The sequence below is a fragment of the Heterocephalus glaber genome, unplaced genomic scaffold (assembly GCF_053883595.1).
Source record: "Heterocephalus glaber isolate CG9 unplaced genomic scaffold, H.glaber_assembly_v1.0 deba00001504, whole genome shotgun sequence".
Taxonomy (NCBI): domain Eukaryota; kingdom Metazoa; phylum Chordata; class Mammalia; order Rodentia; family Bathyergidae; genus Heterocephalus; species Heterocephalus glaber.
The window spans coordinates 8,593,927-8,621,225 of record NW_028258324.1 but is presented as its reverse complement, the minus strand read 5'-3'; the positions used below and the strand labels follow the sequence as shown (position 1 = coordinate 8,621,225).

Genomic DNA, 27,299 nt, shown 5'->3' with positions numbered 1-27,299 from the left:
AACAAATCAATCAATGTTTAAGTAACTTATCCTCCACCAATATATAAGGTTAGCAATAGAACTGAAATTTTGATTTCACATCTTTAGTTTTAGACTTTATGTTTTATCATGCTATCTCTTACACATTTTAGTATTCCATGATCCCATCTATTATGGAATCTTGAAACTATTTTATATTTTAAAGTATCTTTCCTTTCCTGTGTTTATCCCACCCCAAAAAACCACATGCTTTCTTGTAAATTGGACTCCTATCTTGTAAATCAGTTAAAGTGCTATAATTACATCTTTTGAATTTGCAAGTCATTGTCGTTTTTACTCACGCAAACACAAACCCAGCCCTTAGGGCATACAGGATATCAGGACTGAACTGAGCTGCTTGCTTCTCATTTCATAGAGTGAGTTCCTCCTATGTATAAATCATGGTGGAACTAGCTCACTAGCCATATTTTTTTTTTGTTCCTCTTCACACAGAACTAAGACAGTTGGTGATAAAAGGGGAAATGTGCAAAATTTGAAGGTCATGTAGCTTGAGAAGATAGGTAGAAGCATCACTTAACTTAGGCAACTTTTTAAAGTACTTACTTGATGTTTCTTTAGTGCCTTTTTTCTGTACCTCTCTTCATTTTTTCTCATAACCTGAGAACTGAGTCACTGTGATTCTAGTTTTCTATAAATGTAAATCAAGATGATTTCCTGTCTTAACAATGTCCCTTGTTCCTAAAGAATCTTTCTCCTCACATCCAATTTTCATCTTTCCTTTTATAGTGTTACCAGTGACAGATATTTGATAAACTACATACTATATTACCACAGAGAATATCACTTGGGGTATATATCGAACACAACTTAGATAACTATAATTTCTCCTTAGCATCTATTTTATGTATTGAATTCAGACTGTAACAGTCTTTCATATCACATTGTTACTTAAGGAAAGTGTGTATTATTCTAAACTCACTGTAAATGGCATTTTCAGTAGCTAAATAATATTTTATTGCATGATTTATCATAATTTGCTTTACCATTCTATAACTGAACTTTTAGATTATTTCTAGTGTTTTATTGTTATAAAAAATAGAGAGGTTTTTTTTTCTGGTACCAGGGATCGAACTCGGGTCCTTGCGCTTGCGCAGCAGGCGGCGAAACCACTGAGCTAAATCCCCGGCCCAAGAGCATTTTTGTAGATATTGTCAGAGTGCACTTAAGGTCACTAAATTGTTTTGAGGAACGTGACTAAACATGTATGATTATCCTTTTTTTCTTACACCAAAAATAGTGTTCATACTGTTCACATTGAATAATAATCCTGGAGTTCTTTCATATCATTGCACAGAAAGTTTCCTTATTCTTTTTAAATGACTTTCGTTATTTGAATATGCCACAGTATATTTCAACAGTCTCCTATTGGTGGACATTGGTTTACGTCCAACTCTTTGCAAATGCAAACAATACTACTCCAATTAATAATCTTGCACATCTGTCATTTCATACAAGAATAGCCATATTTCATATTGACTCCCAGTTGGTTTGTTTTGTTTTGTCTGTTTTTCTTTTTCTTGAAGTGTTTGAACCCAGAGCCTCATGTATGTGAGGCAAGTGCTCTACCACTAAGCCATCTCCTCAGCCATATTTCTAGGAACAAGAATTTGAAGAAAACCCATTTCATTTATGTTCCATTGTTATGGGCCTTCCAGAAATGGATCACTAGGCATTGAAGGGTTAATTCTTATTTCTTCTTTTTGAATATTTGTTCTTTGCTTGTCTTTACACTGATTTTCAAGTATTCTTTATATTCTGAGGATATAAGTATTGTAAATATTTTGCCATGAATGTTGAAATATTTTTCATTTTTTTGCTTTTTAATTTTGTTTTTTTAATGTATAACAGTTTTACATAGACAGACCAATAGACCATTTCTTTTGTCTTCATTTCTAGTTTTTAAAGTTTGAAATACTTTTCCATATAGAGATCTAATAAATGTTAACTATTTTTCTTCTCTTTTTTATGGGTTAATTATTTAACTTTTTATAAATTGAGCTCTAATCTACTTGGATTCTTTTTAATGTGGTACTGGGTAGTAAATCCAGAGTCTTCACACTGACCTACATCCCCGTCCCTTTTTAAATTTTGAGACCTAGTCTTGCTAAGTCACTGAGTTGGCCAAGCTGAGTTTGAACTCCCAGTCCTCCTGCTTCAGCCTCACGGTTTTAGGACTACAGGCATATGCCATCACACCAGGCTATTTGGGATTTTTTGACTCAGGCATATTCTATCTATAGTATGTGGGAGCAATAGCAGAAGCATGTAACATTTATTGAATATTTATTATTTAGACATAAGCTCTCCTGCAGGTAGCTTCAGTGAATGTCAAAAAGTATTTCTTTCCTCCCTTAAGCATAACACGTGAAGAATGCATAGGATTTTCCCCTTAACTGTGGGATTGTATAATAAACATTTCTTGTAACTTGAAATTTTATTGTGAAATGGTACTTAACTAATAATGTTTTTTATTTCACTTTAAATTGTTAATATTCAAGTTACAACCAAAAGAAGTTTAGGTATTTTACCCCAGAAATTCAAAGATGACAGAAGAAACAGCCTGAGACTGTGGGAGGCGAACAGCGCTCCATATTAATGTAATTTGTTTGCATTACCTTCTTAGTTGCTTCAGCCCACACTCATATGCAGTGGTCATCTTTTTTCAGTTGCCTGCCTTCCTTCTGTTGGGAAATGACTTTGATAACCATGTGGTTTTAAGAGCCTTGGAAGTTAAAATTCATCGGCAAATAATATCAGGAAGATATAATTTTTAGCCTGACTTAATCCTGGCATGTGGACAGCCTTGAAATTCCAGAATCTGAATTAAAAACAAATCCATTTTATATGCCATCTGTTTTCATTCATGAAGGCCTATAACAGCAGCTATGTTGAAATGTTCTCTGGACTACACATATTTCCTCGAATATATTTCATTTCTGAAATTCTGCATCCTGTTCATTAACTAAAATGATGTACAAGAGCAAAACTAATCTGTAATAGAATGATGTTTCAGCTGTTGTACTTGCCAAATTCTGCTTATAGGTAAAAGGAGATGATGTATTTGTAAGGGTTTTTTTCTCTCATTTTTCTGAAATGTCAAGGTTAAACAAAACTACTTTGAATTTTATAAGCTATTCATTCACCCTTAATTCCCTTATGTAATGATCACAAAAAGAGCCAAGTTAGATGTTTCAGTTTTGAGAATCTGAGTTGTTCTCCATGGTAGATTAAGAAAGTCAGCATTAAAGGATCATTTGCTTTTTTGTGTGAGTTTCTTCAAAATTTACTTGCTATCTGAAATCTATTGGGCATGTATTTAAGTTTGTGGTAACAATTTTTCCATGATAGAACAAGGCAAAAATGATATTAGGAAATATTAGAGAAAAAAATTAATGTATTCTGAGGAATAGAAAAAGGGGACTTTGGGCCAGAGTTCAAAATTACCTGCTCAGGTCCATTTAGAATATTCTAGATTATTTCCTTGCATAGTTTTCTCCATTTATAAGGAATGATCAAAAATATAGTAGAAGTGTTCTAGAAATCCTCTTTAGTGAGTGTCTTCATGAGGTGTGAGCAAAAATTCAGTAAGCACTGTTGCTGAATGTCATCCAACAGAAAGGTAGCTCATAAAATATTATGGTGAAGGGCCGGGGATTTAGCTCAGTGGTTTGGCCACCTGCTGCGCAAGCGCAAGGACCCGAGTTCGATCCCCTGTACCAAAAAAAAAAAAAAAAATTATGGTGTGTCCTCATCCACCTTATTCACTGCATCTGGTACCATGTGACTTCTAGCTCTTCCCCAAAGTCAAGATGACCACAAAAGGTAAATGTTTTGAATTCACTCAGGTTAGTGAGGCCATAACAACACAACTAGAGACATGAAACAGGATCTCCAGAACTGCTTCAGAAAGTGGCAAGAACAGTGGCTAAATGTGTTCAAAGTGAGCTGGAGTATTCTGAAGGGGATTAATGGCAATGTGCCTTTTGCTGCAATAAATTTTTTAAAATTTAAACACCCACTGTATTTTTCCATCACACTGTGATACGTCTTCAGTGAGACTAAAAACTCTATGAAAGCTATAGTGGTGCTCTTATTTTTAAATAAATCCAGACACTGCATCATTTCCTTAACACAATATTTCAGTATGTCTCTTAATAAGGATTCTTTTAAAAATATGTATGGGATGGTCATTAAATTAGGTGAATGTTGAAGTAAACCCTATACAGTTGTTTGTGGCTTTGCAATTGGAAAACCAACTAAATAGTAGTTTCTTGGAGGGACCAGGTACTTAAACTTATGGCAAACATGAAATCTACTTTTTTGCACAAAGGGCCTAATGAGAAATCCTCACAGACTCCCGACATGTGATAAATAAATTTTTGGATTAAAATTAGAATGACTATTGTCAAATTTCTGATGCTTAATAAATTAATAAATGAGAAACTAGTCTTTCTGTTTTCATGTATGTGGGTATATAAAATATTTTACTTGATATATAAAATTTATCTTCTATGTGGCACATAGTTGTATTAGACATATATTTCCCAGCTTTTCTAGCATACTGATGTCTGAATGGTAGGAATAGGACAGCCATCTTTTTGTCTTAAGAGTCACAGCTGTTTTGTGTTTCTTTGACTACTGGTTATTTGTGTGCAACAGCTTTCATTAATGAACTTCAATCTTGTCCTTGCCTAATCATTTTTCTTGAATGACATAGTGGTGTACAAAAAGCATTATTATTTTAATGAATAAAAGATTTTTCTCCCCATTTTTTTTTTTTTTGCCAGAGAATACTTGGAAGATGATAACCTTCAGAGCAAAATGTCAAATGAGAAATTTCCTTTTATAATGTATTCTGCTCATTTCCCCCCTGTTTTTAGGAGCTGGGGATCCCAAGTGCACAGTTGCAGTTGTTTTGGGAAGAACTAAAAGTACTTCTGTGTCCAGGTAATAAAACAATTCTGATTGAGAAATCTATGTAGAAATGATTTATCTTAGTTATTTTTCTCACTTCTGAGACAAAATACCTGACACCCAAAGTTAAAAGAGGAAAGGTTTATTTAGCTCACAGTTCGTAGAGGTTTCAGCTAATAATTGGCTGGCTCCAAGGCAAGGTGGTGTGGCAGAGAGGCATCACAGAGGACAAATAGTCCACAGCAAGCAGGCAGGCAAGAGCAAGCAAGGGACAACCACAGCTCTTTCTATGCCTTATATCTTACTCAGGCTATTTAGGATGGATAGCTCTCACACACTTAATCCTAGTGCCCATGAGCCTAGCATTGTACCATGAATCAATTCCAGCATCACTCTAAATCCAGCCACCTCTGAAAAACCCCACCTATGACTTCATGAGGCTTTGGGAGCACATCTAGACACAAGCCATAACATGATTCAATCTTTCCTTCTACCCATTTAATTTACACACAACACTTGAGATCACAAATCATAATAATGTAAAATATATTTTGTAATTAAATATTTGCAGATCACAAATATTTTGCTAAAAGAAAGATCTGGAAAACATTCTACAGAATGTTGCTGTGCACTATTCCATGCAGAATTTCTGGCCTTAGGAAGTGTTACTAAATCATCAAGCTCTTTGGATTGGATGATTAAACATAACGTTTTTCAGAATTGTCTCTGATATTGAAGTGATTAGATGTTTAGACCAAAAGCGAGAGCCTTGAAATGTTTTTATATACCCTTTCCCAGTTACCATTGTTGAGTAGTGAGAGACCCCAAACAACTTGCACTTCTTTTCAAATCATTATTTTTGTTCCAGATCATAGCCTGCATCAGACTGCAGTAGGTATGTCTTTTACACAGCTCGCATTCCAGTTACTGTTGCCTATGTGACTGGATGCTAACAACAAGAAGAAAATTTCAACTCATCATAACATCTGTTTCATTTTTCCTCTTAGCAAACTTTTCCTAACACTATTTTTTCTTTTCACTAGACACAAACAACACAGCATGATTCTTGTTCCAATGAATGCACCTGGAGTAGAATTAATAAGGCCTTTGTCAGTTTTTGGCTACATGGGTAAGTACAAAATAAGAATGTCCAAACATTAGCAAGCAGAAGACTAGAAACTGCAGTAGCATTGAAAGGAATAGATAGTATCTTTTTTTTTTTTTTTTTTTTTTTTGGTACCAGGGATTGAACTCAGGTCCTTGTGCTTGCGCTTACACAGCAAGCAGTGAAACCACTGAGCTAAATCCCCCGGCCCCAGTAGATAGTATCTTAATGTAAGAGATATATTCTTAGGAATCCCTTTGCCCCTGGCAACTCTTTTGACATGCAGGTGGAGTTCAGGATAAAGCAGATAAAGGGGTGGTAGTGCCCCATCCTCCCCAGTTTTGTTTACTGTTTGTGAACGAATGGGTTGTATTCAAGGAACAGCAACTCTAACTGCCAGTCTTCTCTCTTGTTCATGAATATGGATTAATGAAGCAGATACAGATAAATTAAATCAAGGCAATTCACAATAAAATTCAATTTTTGTCTCTATGTTCAACTTTTCAATTAACCTATGAGAGCTGTTAAACAGTAAGTTGGGTTTAGTGCAAAGCATTTTCTTTCTTCTGCTCTTGGGTATAATTTTTAAGAAGCAAGGTTACTTTTGTTACCTACCACACAGTCTGTTGGGTCCATGCTCCTCAGGTCATCTACTCAGCAAGAATTTATTTATAGAGCACTGAGTACAGTTCGAGGTTCTTGAATACATTAATAAAATCAGTAGACTAGGTTTCTTGCCCTTCTGTAGCTTACATGTTGCTGGAAGGAAATAACTAGAAACATGTGAGGAGGTAAATTATATAGCATGTCAGCAAGTGATACATGCTATGAAAAAGTTGACTGAACTTCACGTTCTTTTTCTCCATGGTTTTCTCCCTTTTGTTGAGTGTGACTGAATTGCATATGTTTAAAGTGCAGAATAAAACTTGCAGCTTTATAAAATGTTTGACATCATAACCTTCTGTGAATGTAGCTTTAGGATGTGCCCACAGGCTAAGTGAGGGGACAAGATGGGACAAACAAGCTCACAGGAACAGGTTACACATTGGAAGTTGTTGGGCTACACAGCGACATTCTGAAAGACATGCAAAATGAATTTAGAAGACAGGTGCAAATACCTGCCACTGCAGAGCTACCTTTCAATTTTCAGTACAAAAAATCCACCAGCAACTCTCTAATTCCTTGTATCTAGGGCCAAAAGAAACAGTGTGGGGAGGGCTGATCATTAATTCCTATAGGAAAATGGTGTAGAGTTAGCATGAGATGATCATTAGAATTTGCTGAGGAGGATGAGTGATGCAAAGAGAAGAATACAGATGGGTTCCCAGCCTCACTGACTCAAATGCCAGCATTTTCAGGAGTAACAAGTGGGACAAGGCAAACAGAGTAACACCTGAATGACTGTACCATCTCTGCTTCCTACCAGTGCTAAGCCTCCTCTCCCCTTTCCAGCAGGCCCTTTGCATCTTCAGGCACTGATTTCCACAGTGATAAAATAAGAAGCTTGAATATAGGACTCACTTTCAATTTTTTTAAACATTGAATCTTTATTCCCTGCGCAAAATTCCTTTGGGATCCCATAAAAATTTGAAGGAAAAGCAGTAATAAAATAGTCTTGTTAGAGCCATGAAACCCTTTTCCCATAGCTCTACAATTTCAGAGAATGAATTAGAAAAACTCTGAATTCAATGATTTATAAAATTTTTTCTAACTTGAACAGTTGATAAGTTTACAGGACTGCTGGGTACTACATGTTCAGGGCTAAGATATACCTAGGAATGTCGTGACATATGGGACTTTTAGATCCTAATTTCTTTGAGTAATTATACTCCTGAAGGTTAATTATACATGACTCTTTTTTGGTCAACTCATTTGTCTCTTTAACATTTTATTTTCTATTCATAGATTATTTGCATGGAGGACATTTTGAGATCCATTTTAATCAAGTGCGAGTTCCTGCTGCCAATTTAATACTAGGTGAGATAAATTTGGTAAAATTGTTCTCTAGTCTTGTATATTAGTATAGTAGTTTTAGGACTAAATCTGGAAAAGATATGCAATCAGCTTTAATTTAGATACTTTTTATTCTTGTTTCCTTTATTTATTAAGAAAACATTTTCCATTTTGTGGATTTTCTTACATGGTATGCCAAGATTTTATTTACATGTTAGATGTGGTTTTATATACCACATCAATTAAAAACATAGCTAAATATAAAAGCTAACCAATTCAAAGCAACACATTTTTCCTAAGACATGATCTGTAGACCTCTACTTGTTTTAAGAAAACTTCAATACTTTCTGACTTTGTCTTATATACAATAAAATAATGAATAACTTCAAACACTTTCAGTGCTTGAAATGACTCCATCCTCTCATTTATTGGACTCCTAACCGACCTTCAAAGAATATTTCAAATCCTAGCCCTTTCAGGAAGGTTTTGTGTTTCTTAGCTCATCCACTCAACAAGCCTGATACCTGCCGAGCCCAACAGCCACAGTCGTTTACAGTCTGGCCCTCCTTTGCCTTTCTCGGTCCCTCTCTGTGTCTGTAGCCCTTGTCCTTGTCCCTGTCAGGTAAAAGGGCCGAAGACCAAGACCAGACCAGGCCACAACAAGCCTTTATTAGGGGAATAGATCTGCTGGGCTGTCTCTGAACAAAGGAGAGACAAAAGCAATATGGCCGGGGCAGGGAGAGTCTTTTATAGAGACTGGGGTGGGGTTTGTAGGGGCAGAGGTGGGGTTGAGTGAGGTAGTGACTAGGGAATGGAGGAGCCGGAGATGTCACTAGGTGGTAGGAGGTGAGCAAGTATTAAGTTACCTTCTAGGGGGGAACAGGGGCATACTGCGAAGAAGGGTTTATTCTTTGGTGGGCGCAACCATCTTGGCATGATGTCACACAGGGGAGGGGGCAAGGCACCATAGGAAGAGGGCAGCTACTATACATAATAGCTGCTGAGGTGGTGGGAGACCTATCAGTCCCTTCTTCTGGCTTCTAAATTTCTAGGTAGGGACTGTGTCTTAGCCATGATATAACTGTGCAGCACTAATAAAGTAGCTTATGTACAGTAAGCACTCCAAAGACAGTTCTAAATTTGATTGAAATGTTTAATGAAGGCGGCTTTAAAAAACATAGCAATCAACATTCCCATAAATGCGTAATGAACCTTAGAGAATTGGCTTTTTCCTCACCAGAAGGCTATTTTTATTGAAAGCAGCTCATCTTCCCAAAATTTGTATAAATAACAAAAGGAATGGGCCATTTTCATGTTCTTTCTTTCTCCCAGGTGAAGGTAGGGGATTTGAAATTTCCCAAGGCCGCCTCGGACCTGGCAGAATCCACCACTGTATGAGAACAGTTGGTGTGGCAGAACGCACTTTGCAGATCATGTGTGAGCGGGCAGCACAAAGGGAAGCCTTTAAGAAGAAGCTGTATGAACATGTAAGAGTGATTTCTTATTGGAACTCACTGTAGCCCTGTATGCAATGTTATGGAAATCTCAGAAAGAAATACACAGAGACACAGAATTTGGATAAAATAATAAAATTTCTTCTGGCAAGCAGGTGGGAACACCAGAAACCAGTCTGGTCAGTATCTGCGCCTTTTGTTCCCTTTTGTTCAACGTTTCCCTTTTTATATCCTTTTTAGCCATTATCTCATCCGAAGTGGTCTTTGATGTGTAAATACAATTCTAGTTACTATTTACAAGTCACAGACACAAGATAGGCCATATACATTGTAAATTCACCCTGGCTTGGTAACTTTGTTAGGTTAATGAAGTTACTGGTTAGAGTTGGATAATTGTCACCTTAAACTAGGAGTTACCTGAAAAGCAAATCTTAAAAGAACACATTACTTATTTTCTTCTACAACTACCATAATAGTCAATCCATTAAGTTATCTAAAACTTTTCTGTATCAACAACACTAACCTTAAGCAAAAATGTTAGTGGGAAAGAGATTCCCCCTGCATGACAAAGGTGATTCTTTCCCATAGTGCAGTGGTGGCAAACCAATGGCACGCGTGTTATTGTGTTTTTCTTTTAAGACAAAACAAGTTAACCTAGAGTTGCTTCTTCTAAACTAAAACTTCAGTATTCGGGTTTAATTGCAATGTTGCCACTTTGTGATAAATAAGTGGGTTTTGGGCTGCAGTTTGGCACTCGGTCTCTAAAAGGTTCGTCAGTGCTGCCATAAAGCATACCCTGTCTGCATTTAATATAGTCTGATGAGAAGTGTTTACCTTTGTGAAGGGTTAAGTAGCTCCAAAGTACTGCCATTTTCGAGCATGCAGAGTGTAGGCAGTTGCTTCCGTTTCCTAGACCCTCATTCTCTACAGCAGCTGGTACCTTAAAGCTCTTTCTGGAAAGGAAGAGGCTATCCTAGGAAGGGGGACTTGTCTTCTCCTTTGTTTTCTGGAAGGAATTAGGACAGATAAGTGGAAGCTGTATAAAAGCAACCCAAAGCTCTGGGAAAGCAGGAATGTTCTGTAAGAGAAATTTTAAAATGGAATGGAGTGCTTCAAAAAACAGTTTCTTGTTACTGAGAAATTCAAGTAGAAATCCCACCAACCTTTGGTGGGATGTTCATAACTTTTTGAATTTTCTTCTGTAAATTATATTCTATAGAGTCTTATTTACAAAATGCTATACACAGTTATAGTAGGCAATATAGTAAAAATTAGTAAATACGTATCAACAGGGAAAAGGAGGTATCATTTCAGACTTCCTTGAAAAGCTTTTCTTAGGAGAAAATGGAATAGCCAAACCATCCCCTACAAAGGGCTTCTAATTTTTTTTTTTTTTTCTGATACCAGGGGTCAAAATCAGGACCTTGCACTTGCAAGGCAGGCGTGGGCACCACTAAGTTAAATCCCCAGCCAGCTTCTAATTTTGAAGAAAGCAAGAACAACTATTATTAAATATTTAATATTTATTATTATTACCATGTTAGTATTAATTCAAACTTGTGTTGACAGAATTGCATTTGTATTTGCTAGACAAGTGTATTTTAGTACATTGATTCTCTTGTAAAATACATTTATAATCTTATAAAATTTTGCAAACCAGGTATGGCAACACATACCTGTAATTCCACCTCTCTGGGAGACTGAGGGAGAAGGATTCCAAGGTGGTTTCTGTCAACTAAGTGACTTGGCAAATCCCTGATTCGAAAAAAAATTATTTGCAGTATATGTTTTACAGACTAAACTCTTCCAGGCTATGTTTGCTTCTTGTAAAGTATTACATGCTCAGTGTTAGTAATAATAGCAATACTTACTAATGCTAATATTTTGTAAAGTACTTATGCTCATCCAGTATAAAGTTGATTAATTTACAACCCTGTTCTGAAAAGAATATAGCCAACTTTACGACACTATACCTGGAAATAGTTTGTAGGGAACCCATTTAGTATATGGTAAGGGGGAAGGGTTCAGCTCTTTATGGGCAAGGAGGCTCTAAGAAAGTGTGAGCTTTTGAGGTCATAGATGCCACTTTTTAAAGAAACTGGGATAGTCAAATTATCCCCTAAGGCTACAGTAGGGACTAGAGAGTTGGTCAGGGCTCCCACTGACCTGGGCTTCTTCCCTGTTGTCTTTTCAAGCCTGTAGCCAAGCATGCCCTGGAGCAGGGTAAGGGAGGACACAGGAAAGCTGAGGCATGGGCAGCCTGAACACATGAAGCTGTGTTCATGAGTGAAGTGTCAATGCTGCACCAGAGAGAAATTTCTCTCCAGCCTTATAAAGTTAATGTATTATGCAGAACAAGCCTGGGCTTTTTAAAAAATATGCCTCTCTTCACTGGAAACTTCATATCTGGCATAAATAAAATGACCTGGCAGAAGCAAAAAGAGATGAATGAGCATGTCATAAACAGGCATCTGGGCCAGCTTTTCTCCCCCAATTTGTGACTTCAACATTCCATTTTCCTGAATTCAGAGACTCCATCCAGCTATCTGATAAATTACTGCAGACTCTAAAGCATAAAGTTCAGTCTTAGTAAATAAATTTGGCAGTTTCCTAGAGCACTCAGTTTCTACCCACTTAAAGCTGTTTGGCAAAATCTAGGGTCTTTAGAGACACAGCTGAAAACATGTTCTTTATTCTGTAGCTAAGAAGTAAGTGCACTTAGAGTCTGTTGAAGTTATAACTACCCAATTTTGCATCCGTCAAAAAAATATTCATTGGCTGCCAGCACTCTGTTTGAAATTGTTAATTTAGAGCCAACTTTAAGCCTCGAAGGCAGTGCTGTCCAGCAGAAATACACATTAAACCCTAAATGTAATTTTAAATCTGCTTTTAGTATAGTCACATTTTTAAAAAGTAAAAAGAAACAGATAAAATTATTTTTATTTATTTATTTATTTATTTTGGTACCGGGGATCGAACTCAGATCCTTGCACTTGCGCAGTAGGTGGCAAAACCACTGAGCTAAATCCCCAGCCCTATTTTTAAAATTTTATTTAACCCAACACAGTAATACCTTGGTTCATGAATGCTTCTGTTTGCAAGCAATTTGGTTCACAAACAAAAGTGTTTGACAAAAGTTTGCTTCTGTTCACAAACTCCACTTTGGGTGACAGACACAACCACGGCCATCCTCCCCACACAAACACAAATGCAGCCATTTTCCCCAAAATCATAAGACTAAGTTTGTAAACCAAGGCACCAGTACCCAAAATGTGACCATTTCAATATGAAATCAATATAAAAATGTTACTAATTAGATATTTTACATTCTTTTTTAGTAATGATTCTTTAAAACCTGGCATATATTTTATACTTCTAACACACTTCACTTCAGATTGGGTATATTTCAAATGCTTGGTAGCCACATATGGTTAGCAGTTGTCATATTGAACATCACTGCTCTAGTGAAAACCTAATCAAACATCCTCTGCTGAGAAAATGTCCCAGAGCAAATAAAACCAAGCATAAAAATAGCTGGGGAAGGTTAATGTGGCTTGAATCGGGGCCCTGTAATTTTCTGCCAGCCTAATTTACCTAACAAACATTATTCTTCATTTTAAATAATTCTGTTTAAAATTTGGAACCAAAAAGCCTATTTTCTTTTTTCAATACCAAGGATTGAACTCAGGACCTTACACTTGTGAGGCAGGCGTGGCACCACTGAGCTAAATCTCCAGCCCCAAAAAGCCCATTTTGGCTAACCAGAAGCATTTAGTGTGAACCCTAGGGTTCAGTGCTGAACTATGAATGAGTTTTTATTTGTGAGATTTATGGTGAGGTTTGTTTTCCAGTTTCTTCCAAATACCTCCTCACTTCTAAATTCTGGAAACGGGAGAAACCTCAGAGAATGTTCACTATGCTAAATAAATGCTAATTTGTGGTTTTTTTTTCTTTTATGGATCATGCTTTTAGTGTTAAGTCTAAGAACTCTGCTTTACCATATATCCTGATTCTTTTCTCCTATAATTCTTCCAAAAGTTTTACATTTTACATTTGAAAGTGTGGTGCATTTTAAGTTAATTTTTGTATAATGAATGGGACTTGGGTCAAGGTTTTTTGTTTTGTTTTGCCTATAGATGTCCAATTGTTGTTGAAAGGATATTTTCTGCTATTGAATTGTTTCCCCTATTAAATTGGTTTTGGTTCCCTTTTATGTCCTAATTATGTGTCTCTTTGCCAACAGTTTCACTTACTCCTCATGTAGTCATATAACTAGTCTTGAAATAAGCTCTAATGATTCCTTTCATTTTATTCTTCCCTTTCAAGTGTTTTAGCTATTCTAGTTACTTTGCTTTTCTATATAATTTTTTATAATAATCTTGTTTATATCTGCAAAAAAAATCTTGCTAGGATTTTGATAGGAATTATGTTAAACCTATATATCTTTGTAGAAAGAATTGATATCTTTACTGTATTGAGTTTCCTATTCTGTAAACATGGTAGAGAACACCTCTCCATTGATTTAGCATTCCCTTTCCTGTCATATCTAGAACTTCAGCATACATGTCCATATGCCTTGTCATACAGTCATGAACCACATAACTATGTTTTAATGATGGAGTGCATATATGATAGTGGTCTCATAATTATATTGCTCAGTCACATCACAGCTGTTTTAGTTTGTGTAAATTCCCTCTATGATGTTCACATACAAAATCACTTAACACATTTCTCAGAATGCATCTCATAGTTAAGCAACTCATGACTTTATTTGCACATAAGTACTTTTTAAGCAATTATAAATGGTATTGTATTTTTAATTTCAGTGTCCATTTGTTTTTTTACTAGTATTTATAAATTCAGTTGATTTTTATATGTTTATCTTATATACCGTGACCTTGATGAACTCACTTATCCTTTCTAGAAGTTTTAGTAGATCACTCGGGAGTTTACATAGTCAATCATGACATCTGCAAATAAGGGACAGTTTTATTTCTCCCTTTCTCTTGTGTATGCCTTTTCTTTTCTTGACTTGCCTTTTGTTGAATAAGAGTGGTGAAGGCTGATATGCTTACCTTGTTCACAAACTTAAGGAAGCATTAAGCATAACATTAGCTGTAGGTTTTTGAAGTTCAGTTCTTCTGTACAACTAATTTTCTAAGACTTTTTATTATGAGAGTTAACAACTTGACAAATGATTTTTCTTCATTAAATTATATGACTGTAAGGTTTTTCTCTAGTATGTTAATTTGGTGAAGCATATTGATTGATTTTCAAATACTGAACCAGCTTTGCATCCTTGGAAAAATTCCACTTTGTTATGGTGCATAATTCTTATTATATATTTCTGAATTCTATTCGCTAATTTTTTTGTGTGCTAATATTTTTGACATACAAAAATTATAAATATTTATGGGACACCATGTGATGTTTTTGTAAATGCATACATTGTATAATGGTCAAATCAAGGTTACAGGTAACCCACCATTGCCCATCTCTCCTTTACTCCTCCCTACTCTTCCCAGCCTCTGGTAACCACTATTGTGTGGTTTGCTGATATTTAGTTAAGGACTTTGCCATCTGTATCAATGAGGTATATTGATATGTAATTTCCTTTTTCTTATTGCCTTTATATGGTTCTAGCATCAGGGTCATACTAGCTATACAAATGACTTGGGAAGTGTCCCATTTCTTTCCATTTTTGAAAGAGATTGTCTAGAATTGATACTGATTTTTCTTTGAATGTTTGGTAGAATTCTCCTGTGATACTGATTGGGCTAGGAGATTTGGGGGATAGAGTAGGATGATAAATTTTAAATTCAATTTCCTTAATATTTTATATTGGATGGGTTTTAGTAGCTTGTGCTTTCAGAGAAAGCGATCCATTTTCTCTAAACCATCAGTTTTATGTGTTTAGAGTACTAGAGTATGTGTATTCTGTTATCAAGGTCTTTTTTTCACTGGTTTCCCCTATTTTGTTGTCTATTTCCCCTACTTTTGTTGTCAATGATCAAAGTGGTTATTATTTTCTTTTGCTGTGGGGGTATTTTACTGTTCTTTTTATACATTCTTGTGGTGATTACATAGATTTTTGAGATACTTTCCCTCTTATCTAATGTATGGATTTAGTGCTATAAATTTCCCTCTCAGAACTACTTTACCTGTAGCCTGCAGAGTTTGATATGTTCTATTTTTATGTTCATAGAGTTCCATGTAGATGTTCTATCAGGTGTTTTTTTTTTTTTACATTTTTTAGCAGTTGTGTTGTTTGCTGCGTACACATTTATGATTGCTATGTTTTCTTGATGGGTTAACCTTTTTATCATTAATATAATGACCATCTGTTTTTCTTTGCTCTGAATTCTACTTTATCCGACATTTGATTAGTGTTTGCATAATATATATTTTCCTTTTGTGTTGCTGTTTTACTTTCACCATGTTTCTATCATATTTAAAGTGAGTTTCTTCTGAACTTGAACAGATGAGTTATCGCAGAGGATATAGAAATAGCAAATAAACAGGCCAGGGATTTAGCTCAGTGGCACCACACCTGCCTCAAAAGTGCAAGGTCCTGAGTTCAATCCCCAGCACCAAAATAAATAAATAAATAAATAAATAAATAAATAAATAGCAAATAAACACATCAAAAGAGGATGAACAGTATTAACTCTTAGGGCAGTGCAAATCAAAACCATAATGAGATATCTCTGTATACTGTTATAATGACTAAAGTACTGGGGGGTTTTTGTTGTTGTTGTTGTTATTGTTTTGGTACCAGGGATCAAACTCAGGACCTTGTGCTTGCGAGGCAGGTGTTGGAACCACTGAGCTAAATCCCCAGCCCCTAAAGTACTGTTTTTAAAAAATACTGAAAATGTGTCAGCGATTTGGGGAAGAACTGAACTCTCATAGACTGCTGGTTTGAATGTCAAATAGTACAGCCACTTTGACACACCAGTAACATCTTATAAACATTTACCAGTAACCACATAATTCCACACCAGTTATCTGCTTTAAAAAATGAAAATGTAGGGTCGGGAATTTAGCTCAGTGGTTTCCCCGCCTGCTGCACAAGCGCAAGGACCCGAGTTCAATCCCCGGTACCAAAAAGAAAAAAGAAAAAGAAAATGTACATCCATACAAAAAACATATACAAATGTTTATAGAAGCTCTGTTAATAATCCCAAGCTAGAAGCAGCCTAAGTGAATGGGTAAACAAACTGTAATACATCCCTATACTGGCATTCTACTTAGCAATACAAAGAATGGACTCTTGATACACAGAACACTTTGGGTGTAACTCAGAGGCATTGAGCCAGTCTCAAGAGAACTGATTCTTGGATGATTTCATTTACTTAACATTCTGGAAAAGGCAAAGCTATAGGGATGAAGAACCTGTCAGTAGTTGCCAGAGGTTAGGTGGGGTGGTGTGACAAAATGGGTCAACACTAGGGAGTTTTTTGGGGGGAGACAGAAGTGTTCTGTATCCCATTTGTGACTACACTGATCTACATGTGTTACATTCATAGAACTGTCAACCAGATAAAAAGATAATTGTACATAAATAATAACACAATAAAGGGCTCCTGGACCATCCCCACACTGAAATTGTGCCTTGAAAATATGCAGTTGGACTATAACCAGTGCCACCATAACCAGGTTTAGTGAGAGCATGTGACATAGTATTCAGGAGGGCTGATAAGTAATTTGGCAGTAGGACAGTTGCTCAGTTTAGCAATGTTGACCTTAGTAAGATATCCAAATAAATTATCTTTCTGAACAAATACAGTTTCTTTCTAAAATGTTCCAGTTCTAACTGTAATATTCCACAGGTATCTGGCTAGACTGGTACAAATCAGCTTGTGCATTCGACTATATATATAGTGGGGCTTGTCAACAGTTGTTGGCCTAGCAAGTGTTTTCACCAATCTTCAAGACTGTGTTACATGTGGATGTCAGACACCAGCTTATCTCCTTCTTCCCTTTGTTCCTATACAGGAGGTTGTGGCCCACTGGATTGCTGAAAGCCGCATTGCCATCGAGGAGATCCGCTTGTTGACCTTGAAAGCTGCCCACAGTATAGATACTCTGGGCAGTGCTGGTGCTAGGAAAGAGGTGAGGCAGCCCTGGTTCATCAACTGTAGAGGCTTCTTCAGGTTTTCCCATCCTTTGGGCATTTCGAGTTTCATGGCACCTTGAAAGCACTGAGAATGTTAGAAGCCCCATGTGATTTTTGGTTTAAAGACTATAAATGAGTCTGGTATTGTGATGCATGCTTATAATGACAGTTGGTAGGCTGAGGCAGGAAGATTACAAGCTTAACGCCAGCCTGAGCAACTAATTGAGACCCTGTCTCAAAGAATAAAAATGTATGTGTGCCAAATCCCCACAATGAATGTAGTCATTATTACATGTACTAATGTAGCCATTACAAACATGTACTAATAAAAATTTTTTATTAGCAAGTCTTATAAGTAGCTGGAAAAGAAAGAAAAAAGGGCTGGAATGTAGCTCAGTGGCTTATCTAGCATGCACTAGGCCTTAGATTCAATCCCTAGTACCACACACACACACACACAAATTTTTTTTTTTTTTTTTTTGGTACCGGGGATCGAACTTGGGTCCTTGTGCTTGTGCAGCAGGCAGTGAAACCACTGAGCTAAATCCCCAGCCCTACACACACAAATCTTAAGTGTCTATCACTTGCTAGCTTTCCTTTCACTGTGCTACTTTAGGAAATGATTTTTGGAATCCAGAATATCTTCAGCACTCTTGAGATGCAGCAAAGAGTGAGGAAGTACTAGGCTGTCCACAGATCTGTTGTTAATAGTAACCACTATACCACTTTCTGCTGGCCTTGGACTGTGGGCAAAGTATTTAACCTTTCTGCCTTGGGTCTGGATTCTCGTGGAGAGTAACCTAAATGCAAAGGATGATTCTGCCATGCAGTAAATGTTTTATGAAGGGCTCCTGTTGTCCTCTGCCTTCTTGTGATAAGCTTATATGAATCAAGGACATAATCATTTAATTCTTAAAAACCCATAAAGTTGCTAAGACAAATTGACTAGTGGAGCCCTTAAACTGTTTTTATGACTGTTTTTATGAATGTGATGAATGTGACCTATGAACTGCCTGAAATCTTTTTGGAAGGAAAGCAAGTTACAAATAAAAGAATAAAATATGATTTGGAAGAGCTATCCCTTTCTAAAAAGTCTGTATTGACTGAAATATGGCCATTAACTGCATTTCAGCAGATCTCTTTGTTGCCTGTTCAGTGGTGACTTGGGTGTGGGAAAGTTTTCTTGTTTCATTTTGCAGAGAAAAAATATAGATTATATCAAATTCTGGCACATTGTGTATAGTTCTAAGAAAGAAGCATTCTTTTCATATCCTGCTTATATAGATTGCAATGATCAAAGTGGTTGCTCCCCGGGCCGTCTGCAAGATCATTGACCGGGCCATCCAGGTGTGCGGCGGTGCGGGCGTCTCCCAGGACTACCCCTTGTCTAACATGTGAGTAGATGGCATTTCAGAATAGCTACTTTTGACAGGCTTGGAATTTTAAAATCTATCGATGACATACATACCAATATGTGTCAAATAAAAATGAAATAAGATTACAGATGCTTTGACACTAATTGTTTAGGAAGAAAATAAAGCTAAGAACTGACTTTGAAATGTAACTGAAGGCTAAATGAAGTGATATAGGGTTGATGTAGAGTTTCCAAGAAATAGTTGCTGTTATGAACACAGTCACCATCTCACTCCTTTGTGCTCACTTGTACACTAAAGCAACCCTCTGAGGGTTCCTACAGACACAGTGTGGAGTTTCACCCAGAAACAGGAAGGAGGAGAGGGGCACAGAGACAGCCAAGGGGAACCCAGATCCAGAATGTGTTCACTAGGACAGTGTGCCACCCGCACAGGGGCAGCAGCTCCATTGGCAGCAGTGCATGCTGTGACCATCCTGTGTCCAGGTTTTGATTACTGGAAGACAAGGAAGATTTGCACATTCCCCATCTGTCCATCTCCACACACGGTCATAATGCCACCTTATCTCTCACAACAGAGGTAGAGTCATGTACCCCATCAATTTCTCACCTTAAGAAAGAACTAAATACGTACTGTCATGTCATTTGCTGCCTGTGGCTTACCTAAAATATCTTAGTTACAGCAACTTCTGGAAACATATAGCAAACCCCACTCACTGTACCTTGCCATTTAAGATTCTACTTTCTGACGTTGGGAATTTCACTTTATTAGTAACTCATATTAACTGTACATCTTAATGGGGTTAAGTGCAGTGTTTCCATACATGCTTACAGCATGCACTGATCAAATCCAGCCACACTTTTTCTACCTCTTTCCTAGTCCCCTTCCTAATTCTTATTAAACAGGATTTTATTTTCAACTCAACCCATTTTAGTTTCCAAATATGAGAGAGAACATGTGGTATTTGTCTTCCTGTATCTGTCTGGGTTTTTTGTTGTTGTTGTTGTTGTTGTTTTGTTGTTGTTTTGAAACTCAGGACCTTGTTTTTGAACTCGGGACCTTGTGCTTGCCAGGCAGGCAGGGTGCCAGTGAGCTACATCCCTGGCCCATATCTGTCTTATTTTGACTTAATGTCCACCAGTCTCATTCATTTTGCTACAAATAATAGGATTTCCTTCTTTATGGATGAATAATACTATGGCATTGGGTATATAAACCACATTTTCTATATCTACTCATCTGTTAGTGGACACCTAGCCTGTCTTTATCTTAGCTGTTGTGAGTAATGTTGCAGTAAAAACATGGACATGCAGGTTTCTCTCTAGTATGCCACTTTCATTGCCTTTGGATGTACACCCAGAAGTGGGATTAGCTGGATCATATGGTAGATATATTTTCAGTTTCTTGAAGAAACTTCACACTTTATAATGACTGTACTAAATTTATATTCTCACCAACAGTGTATAAGAGTTCCTTTTTCTTGATACACTTGCCAGTATTTGTTATATTTTTTCTTCTTTATGGTAATCCTAACTAGGGTGGGATGATATCCCATTGGAATTTTGATTTTTATTTGCATTTCCCTGGTGGCTAATGATATTGAGCATTTTTTTCATAAATTTGTTGGCCATCTATATTTCTTATTTTGAGAAGTAGCTATTAAGATGATCCATTTTTAATTGGGTTACTTGGTTTGTTGTTACATTTTTGAGTTCTTTTTGTATTCTGGATACTAACCATCTGTGAGATAAATAGAGTTAGTAAATATCTTCTCTCATTCTCTTTGAGTCTTTACTCTGCTATGTGTTTCCTTTGCTGTACCAGGCTTTTCAGATATAATCCCATTTGTCAGATTTTGTTTTTGTTTCCTATACTATTGGGGTCCTAGCCAGAAAAATCATTACCTGTACCAACATCTTTAGGTGTTAGTCCTTTGTTTTCTTTTAATAGCCTCAAAGTTTCAGGGTTTGCATTCAGTCTTTACCTGATTTTGAGCTGATTTTTGCACAAGGTGAAAGATAATAGGGGTCTAGTTTCAGTCTTCTGCATGTGGATATCTAGTTTTCTCAGCTCCATTTTTTGAAGAGGCTGCCCTTTTTTCAATGTGTGTGTTGGGGGGTTGTTTGTTTGTTTGCTTTGCCCCTTTTTTGAGAATTGGCTGTGAATACCTGTGTTTACTTCTTGGATCTCTGTTTACTTTCATCGATCTGTGTATCTGTTATACATTATGCTGATTTTGTTACTATGGAAATCAGATACTATGATGCCTCTAGCTTTCTTCTTTTTGCTCAAAATGGCTTTGGCTATTTGGGGATTTTTTATGCTTTCATGTGCATTTTAAGATTTTTTTTTTTTTAGTTCTGTGAAGAACGTTATTGGTATTTTGATGGGAATTCCACTGCATCTGTAGATTGCTTTGGGTTGTGTGGGCATTTTAACAATACTTACTTTTCCAGTCTGTGAACATGAGAAGTCTTTCCATAGTTTGTGTTCTCTTCAGTATCTTTTGTCATCCTTTGTAATATATTATTGTAGAGATCTTCTCCACTTCCTTGGTTAAATTCATTTGTGCATTTTTGTAGCTATTGTGAATGGTGTTGCTTTCATTATTTCTTACTTAGGAATCATTGACATATAGAAAAGCTACTGATTTTTGTGTGTTGATTTTGTGTTCTTCTACTTTACTAAATTTGTTTAGCAGTTCTAATAGTTTTTAGGGAGGAATTGTATAGAGCCATATCATCTGCAAAAAAAAAGAGATAAATCTGACTTCCGGCCTTTTTATTTATATGCATTTTATGTCTTTCTCTTGCCCAAATACTCTGGCTAAGACTCCTAGTAGTATGTTATAGAAGAGTAATGACTGGATGTGCTTGTCCTGTTCCTATTCTTAGAGGAAATGCTTGTGGCTTTTTCCTATTTAGGGTAATATTAGTTGTGGGTTTGTCAATATAACCTTTATTATGTTGCAGTATGATCCTTTTATACCTAATTTATTCAGAGCTTTTTGTTATTAAATTTTATCAAATGCTTTTTCTGTACCTGTTTAGATGATAATATGGTTTTGATCATTCTGTTCATATGCTGTATCATGTTCATTGATTTGCATATTGAATCATACTTGCATTCCTAGAATGAAACTAACAATCATGGTGTATGATATTTTGATGTGCGGTTGAATTTTTATTTTCTAGTATTTTGTTGTATGTATGGTCATCAGGGATATTGATTTATATGTTTTTGTTGTGTCATTGTCCAGTTATGGTAAAAGTGTAATGCTGGCCTCATAGAATGACTTTGGAATAGTTTGAGAAAAATGGCATTTCTCCCTTACATGATTGGTAAAATTCACTAGTGAATCTTGGATTTTTGTTAGGAGACTTTGTGTGTGTGTGTGTGTGTGTGTGTGTGTGTGTGTGTGTGTGTGTGTATGTGCCCTAGGGATAGAACCCAGGGCCTCACATATGCTAGCCAAGCACTATACCACTTAATTATACCACAGTCCCACAAACTTTTTATTAATGACCCAATCTCATTACTTGCCATTAGTCTATTCATGTTTCTATGCCCCCTTCATTCAATTTTGTTAGGTCATATTCCTGTAACTATTGATTTCCTTCTAGTTGTTTTGAATATTCTTTGTTCCTCCTCTGATTCATTTTTGTGGGTGATGGCTTATGGTATTAAAATGTTAGATTCTTTTCTGTTTCTCTTTTGTGTATCTACTCTTCTGATATGATGTTATACTTTCACATGCTTTGCAGAGATGGTAGTTATCTTTCTTTCGCCTCTGGGTATAGTATCGCTGTGAGTATCTTTTCCAAGGCTGGTCTGGTGGTTATATGTTCCTTCAGTTTTTGCTTGCCTTGAGAGCAAAAACTTATGCTCCTTCATTTCTTAATAGTCTTGTGGTGTATAGAAATCTTGGGTAGCAATTCTTTTCTGTCAGGGCCTGGAATATGACGTTCTCTTCCCTCCTAGCCTTGAGGGTCTCTCCTGAGAATTCTGCTCTTAGTCACTTAATAGTGACTTGGTGCTTTTCTCTCACAGATTTTTTAATTCTTTCTTTGCCATGTATTTTTTTTTTTTGGTACCAGGGATCGAACTCGGGTCCTTGTGCTTGCACAGCAGGCAGCGAAACCACTGAGCTAAATCCCGGCCCTTTTGCCATGTATTTTTGACAGTTTGACAATGAAGTGCCTTGGTGAAGATCTTCTCTAGTCATGTTTATTTGGGGTCCTATAAGCCTCCTTTATATAGATGTCCGTATCTTTCTCAAGATTAGAGAAGTTTTCTGCCAGGGGTTTTCTATGCCCTTTTTTCCTTGCATTCAGGTAGTCTCAAAATGTGGATATTTGTTCATTTAATATTGTCCCAAAAGTCTTGAAACTCTTCATTCTTTTTGTTTGGTTGGTTGGTTTGTTGGGATTTTATTTTGTTTTTATTTTTAATCTGGCCAAGATATTTCAAAAGATCTGTTGTCAGATTCAGATATTCTTTTTTTCTACTTAATCTCTTTTGTTGATGGGGCTTTAAACTGTATTTTTTTATGTGACTTACTGAGCTCTTCATTTCCAAGATTTCTTTTTCGAGATCTCTGTTTGCTGAATTTCTCACACAAAAACCTGCATTGTCTTCCTGATTTCACTTAACTGTTCATCTGTACTCTCTTGGATCTCATTAAACTTTCTAAAAAAATACTCATTCTTTTAACTTCCCCATCAGATATTCCATCTCAATTTCTTTGGGATCTTTGCTAGAAAGTCATTATGTTGTTTTGAAAGTGTCATATCATGTGGCTTTTTCAGATTTTTTTGTGCTTCTACATTGAGATTTGTGCATCTGTTGTATCAGTTATATCTACAACAGTACTAGTCAGGTTTCAGTCGCTATGACAAATAACCTGAGTAAATCAACATAAAAGAGGAAAGGTTTGTTTTGGCTCAGACTTTCAGAGGTCTCAGTCCATGGTTAGTGGGCTCTATTGTTTTGGGGCCTTTAGCAAGGCAGTACATCATGGCAGAAGGGCATGGTGAAACAATGCAGCTTATTCTTGGTGGGCAGGAGAAGGTAAGGAGAAAGGAAATGAAGGAGAGAGAGGGATGAGATGTGCCCTGCAGAGGCATGTCTCCAATGACCCATCTCTTCTAACTGGATCCCACCTCCTCCCACTTGCATCACCAGCTGAGGACCAACTCGTTCACACATGAGCCTGTAGGGCCATTCCAGATCCAAACTATAACAACCACTTTTATGGGTTGGTCTTTGTAGCAAGTGGCTTTCCCCTGGAATATGTCTTGGAGTGTGGGTCTGATGTGCAATATTGGCTTTAGTCCTAGCTGGGCGTCCATAGTGTACTTTCCCTATAGATTCCTTGGGTGTAGTTAATGACTTTGAGCAGAGTGTGTACTGTGTCGAAGTCAAAGAAACCTACTGCTTCTGTGGGCCATGCAAGAGTGGGTACATCCTAGCACTTCAGGCAGTTGTGGTGTTGACAGCAGTAAGTGTTCTCTCTCTGACTTCTCCTACTATGGGAATAGTGTTCCTACTGGGCAGTGGGAATTTCCTCAGGCACTGTTGATTCTAGCTCTGCTACTAGCAAGGCATCTAGCACTGGTGGCCACAGCAGGGGTGAGGGCCTGGAAGAACTGGTCTTATGAGTCAGTGGTTCACAGCCAGTTCCTGTATGGGGAGAGGTGGTGGCAGAACAAGGTATGGAGGCATGGCAGTGGCAGGAACCATGGGGGTGTAGGAACCTTGATGTTCCTCTCCGCTTTAGGGACAGTGGATACCTGAGCATAGTGGATGACAGACAGAGCCAAAGCTTTTTTCACACAAACCCTTTATCTGAAGTGAGTGCCTGGGACCAGAACTGGCTGAATCCAGGTAGTGTTTCTCCAAGCCTTCTTTTACTTTGTGCATCTGGGGACAGGGTGACAGCTGTAGCCACCAAGTTGCCTAAAGCACTGTTGGCATGTCCTTTGCACAGGAGATCAGCAGGAGCCATGGTGTCCCCTCCCTTCCCCATCAGGAACAAGCACCTGAGCATGGTGTGGAGGGAAGGGTGTGGGAACAGTGGAGCACCCACCTTTAGTTCTGCCTCAGGCCCAAGGCCACGTGTCTGACTCACCCTCGATCTCAGTGGGCAAGTGGTCTGATCTCTTGGTTCTCAAGAGTGGCTTATACCATTCTCCTCTGTGTTGTGGCATCTGTCCACCTAATATGCAGGTCCCCAGTTGGGGTTAGGTCATAGTCATTCTGCTAGACCAAGTTGGGCTCACAAGCAGCTATCCCCCAAGCCAGAGCAGTGGAGGCCCAGAGATGTGAATGTGCAGGGGTTTCTGAGCCCCAGAGCAGTCCAAATTCTGACAGTAACTCCCTTCTCAACATAGCTCCTGGTACAGAAGCCTGGAGTTTTCTCTAGTAAATAATGTGAAGTCTTTTTCCAAAGCAAGTCTATGCAGACTTCAAGTTACTTACCTAAGTGGGCTGCAAACCTGTGAGGCTTATAAAACCTCTAGTACTTAGGACTGGAATGCCAGCATGCATTCTGGTAGAGTTTACAAGGGTGCTTCCTTTCACTTTTACCTTGCAAAGGAGAGGCTCCCCTCCTCTGGCTATGTATTAGGGTGTTTTGTTTCTCTTACTATGCTCTCTTCCCACAACTCTTAATCCTCCGAGGTCCCAGTCTCTCGCTGATTTCCAACGTTCTCTTTGGTCACTCATCTCAGCATGCAGCTTTATTCCTGTACATTGGTTCTTTGTGGAGCAGGAGGTGAGCATTAGGCACTCTATTCAACTATCGTGAAACTCCCATGTTGGGAGCTTTGAAATGGCATCTTGGAAGCTCTTTGGCTTTCTTCCTTGATTTTCACTGTACTCTTTGCCTTATTCCCACCTTGGTGGGATTAGTATTGTCATGGTTTAGAATTTAAACCATGAGTTTAGAGTTTAAATTTCCTCTTTGATAAATTCTGCAATCCCTGCTTGTTTGGTTTTTTCCCAGGTATGCCCTAACACGAGCTCTGCGCTTAGCAGATGGACCTGACGAAGTCCACCTCTCAGCAATTGCAAAAATGGAGCTTCGGGAACAAGCCAAAAGATTGAGAGCCAAGATGTAAGAGAGTAGCACTGCCATGTCCAGAGGCCAGAGGGCTCCTTCCTTCAACCTTAATCAGCTCCAACATTTGAGTATCCTAGAAGTTTGAGCAAAGGGTAATTACTCACTTATAAAGATTTTTGGTATCTATTTTGTTCAGCGGATTTTGTAATTTCAAGAGTCACACAGCTATATGTTAAATAAGAAAGACCATAGCTATTGTCTTTAGCTCTAGTACTTCCATGGGATAGCATCTACTCTTTAAATGCAAATTGTGACCAGATCATGGAGTAAATTGAGAGCTATTTCTAAAGCACAGGCATAGAAAATTTTCACTTTTTGATTGTCAGGACTTATTCAGGCAAGTAAATAACTCCAAAAACATTTCCTCTTGCTTTGAAAAACATATAGTTGGACCACTTTTTAACACTGGTTTTTCAGGTTTAACACTCTGTGGTAATATTTGCACTGGAAAAAGATGCAGGATTGATTGGGTCATTTTAGAATTCATTGACATATAAGACTCTTTATAATCCAATAGAGAACTCTGATGTATTAAATCTGAATGCACTTTAAAACTTACAGGGAAACACCATTATTACGAGAAAATTTAAGACTCATTTAAATTATTTTTAAAATGTTGAGAACAGTGAAGAGTTTCAGGTAAAAGAAGTACTTTCATTTTAAGAGATAGAAGACAGTCTACTCTGGAAGACACCCTGTTAACAGCAGTGCCCTATGCAGACACCCTCCTAGCTCTGGCCCAAGCCGCAGAGCTGCTGGCTGCAGGTGACTTGTGCCACTGAGCAGTTCGAGTTTTAATTTTTAAAAATTGTAACTTAAATATTGATTCATAACTCAGTTACTGGAAAATCTTTTAAGGATGCTTGGAATAAAGTAGATATGTCAATTCACTTTTTCATATGTAAGATTTGTGAAATCTAAATACAGATGAAGTATTTTGAATCAAAATTTGGTATCCAAATAAAAATAGAGTAAGTATAAAATATACACCAGATTTTGAAAATTTATCATGAAAAATGTAAAACATCTTATTAATACCTTTTATATTGATTACTCATTGAAATTATATTTTTGAAATGTTGAATTAAATAAAAAATTTATTTAAATTAATTTCACCTGTTTCTTATTACTTTTTTTTAGTGTACATGCCATGGGAACTGAAAAATTTTAAAATCTTCAAATACATTTTATTCCTAAAATGGTTTTTTTTCTTTTGGTA

The 27,299-nt window shown here is 37.1% G+C and overlaps 1 protein-coding gene across 2 annotated transcripts in view; it reads left to right on the top strand.

Moving 5' to 3' along the window:
• Acad11 (acyl-CoA dehydrogenase family member 11) overlaps window positions 1–27,067 on the top strand; it is an 88,372-nt gene extending 61,305 nt beyond the window's left edge. For both annotated transcript variants that reach the window (XM_021243521.2, XM_004834236.4), the window contains 7 exons: window positions 4,920–4,986; window positions 5,997–6,082; window positions 7,964–8,035; window positions 9,344–9,498; window positions 17,464–17,580; window positions 18,869–18,978; window positions 25,964–27,067. In XM_021243521.2, coding sequence (XP_021099180.1) covers window positions 4,920–4,986; window positions 5,997–6,082; window positions 7,964–8,035; window positions 9,344–9,498; window positions 17,464–17,580; window positions 18,869–18,978; window positions 25,964–26,078 — 722 coding nt within the window. In that variant the 3' untranslated portion in view covers window positions 26,079–27,067. The remainder of the gene's footprint in view (window positions 1–4,919; window positions 4,987–5,996; window positions 6,083–7,963; window positions 8,036–9,343; window positions 9,499–17,463; window positions 17,581–18,868; window positions 18,979–25,963) is intronic.
• Window positions 27,068–27,299: the final 232 nt, after the last annotated feature.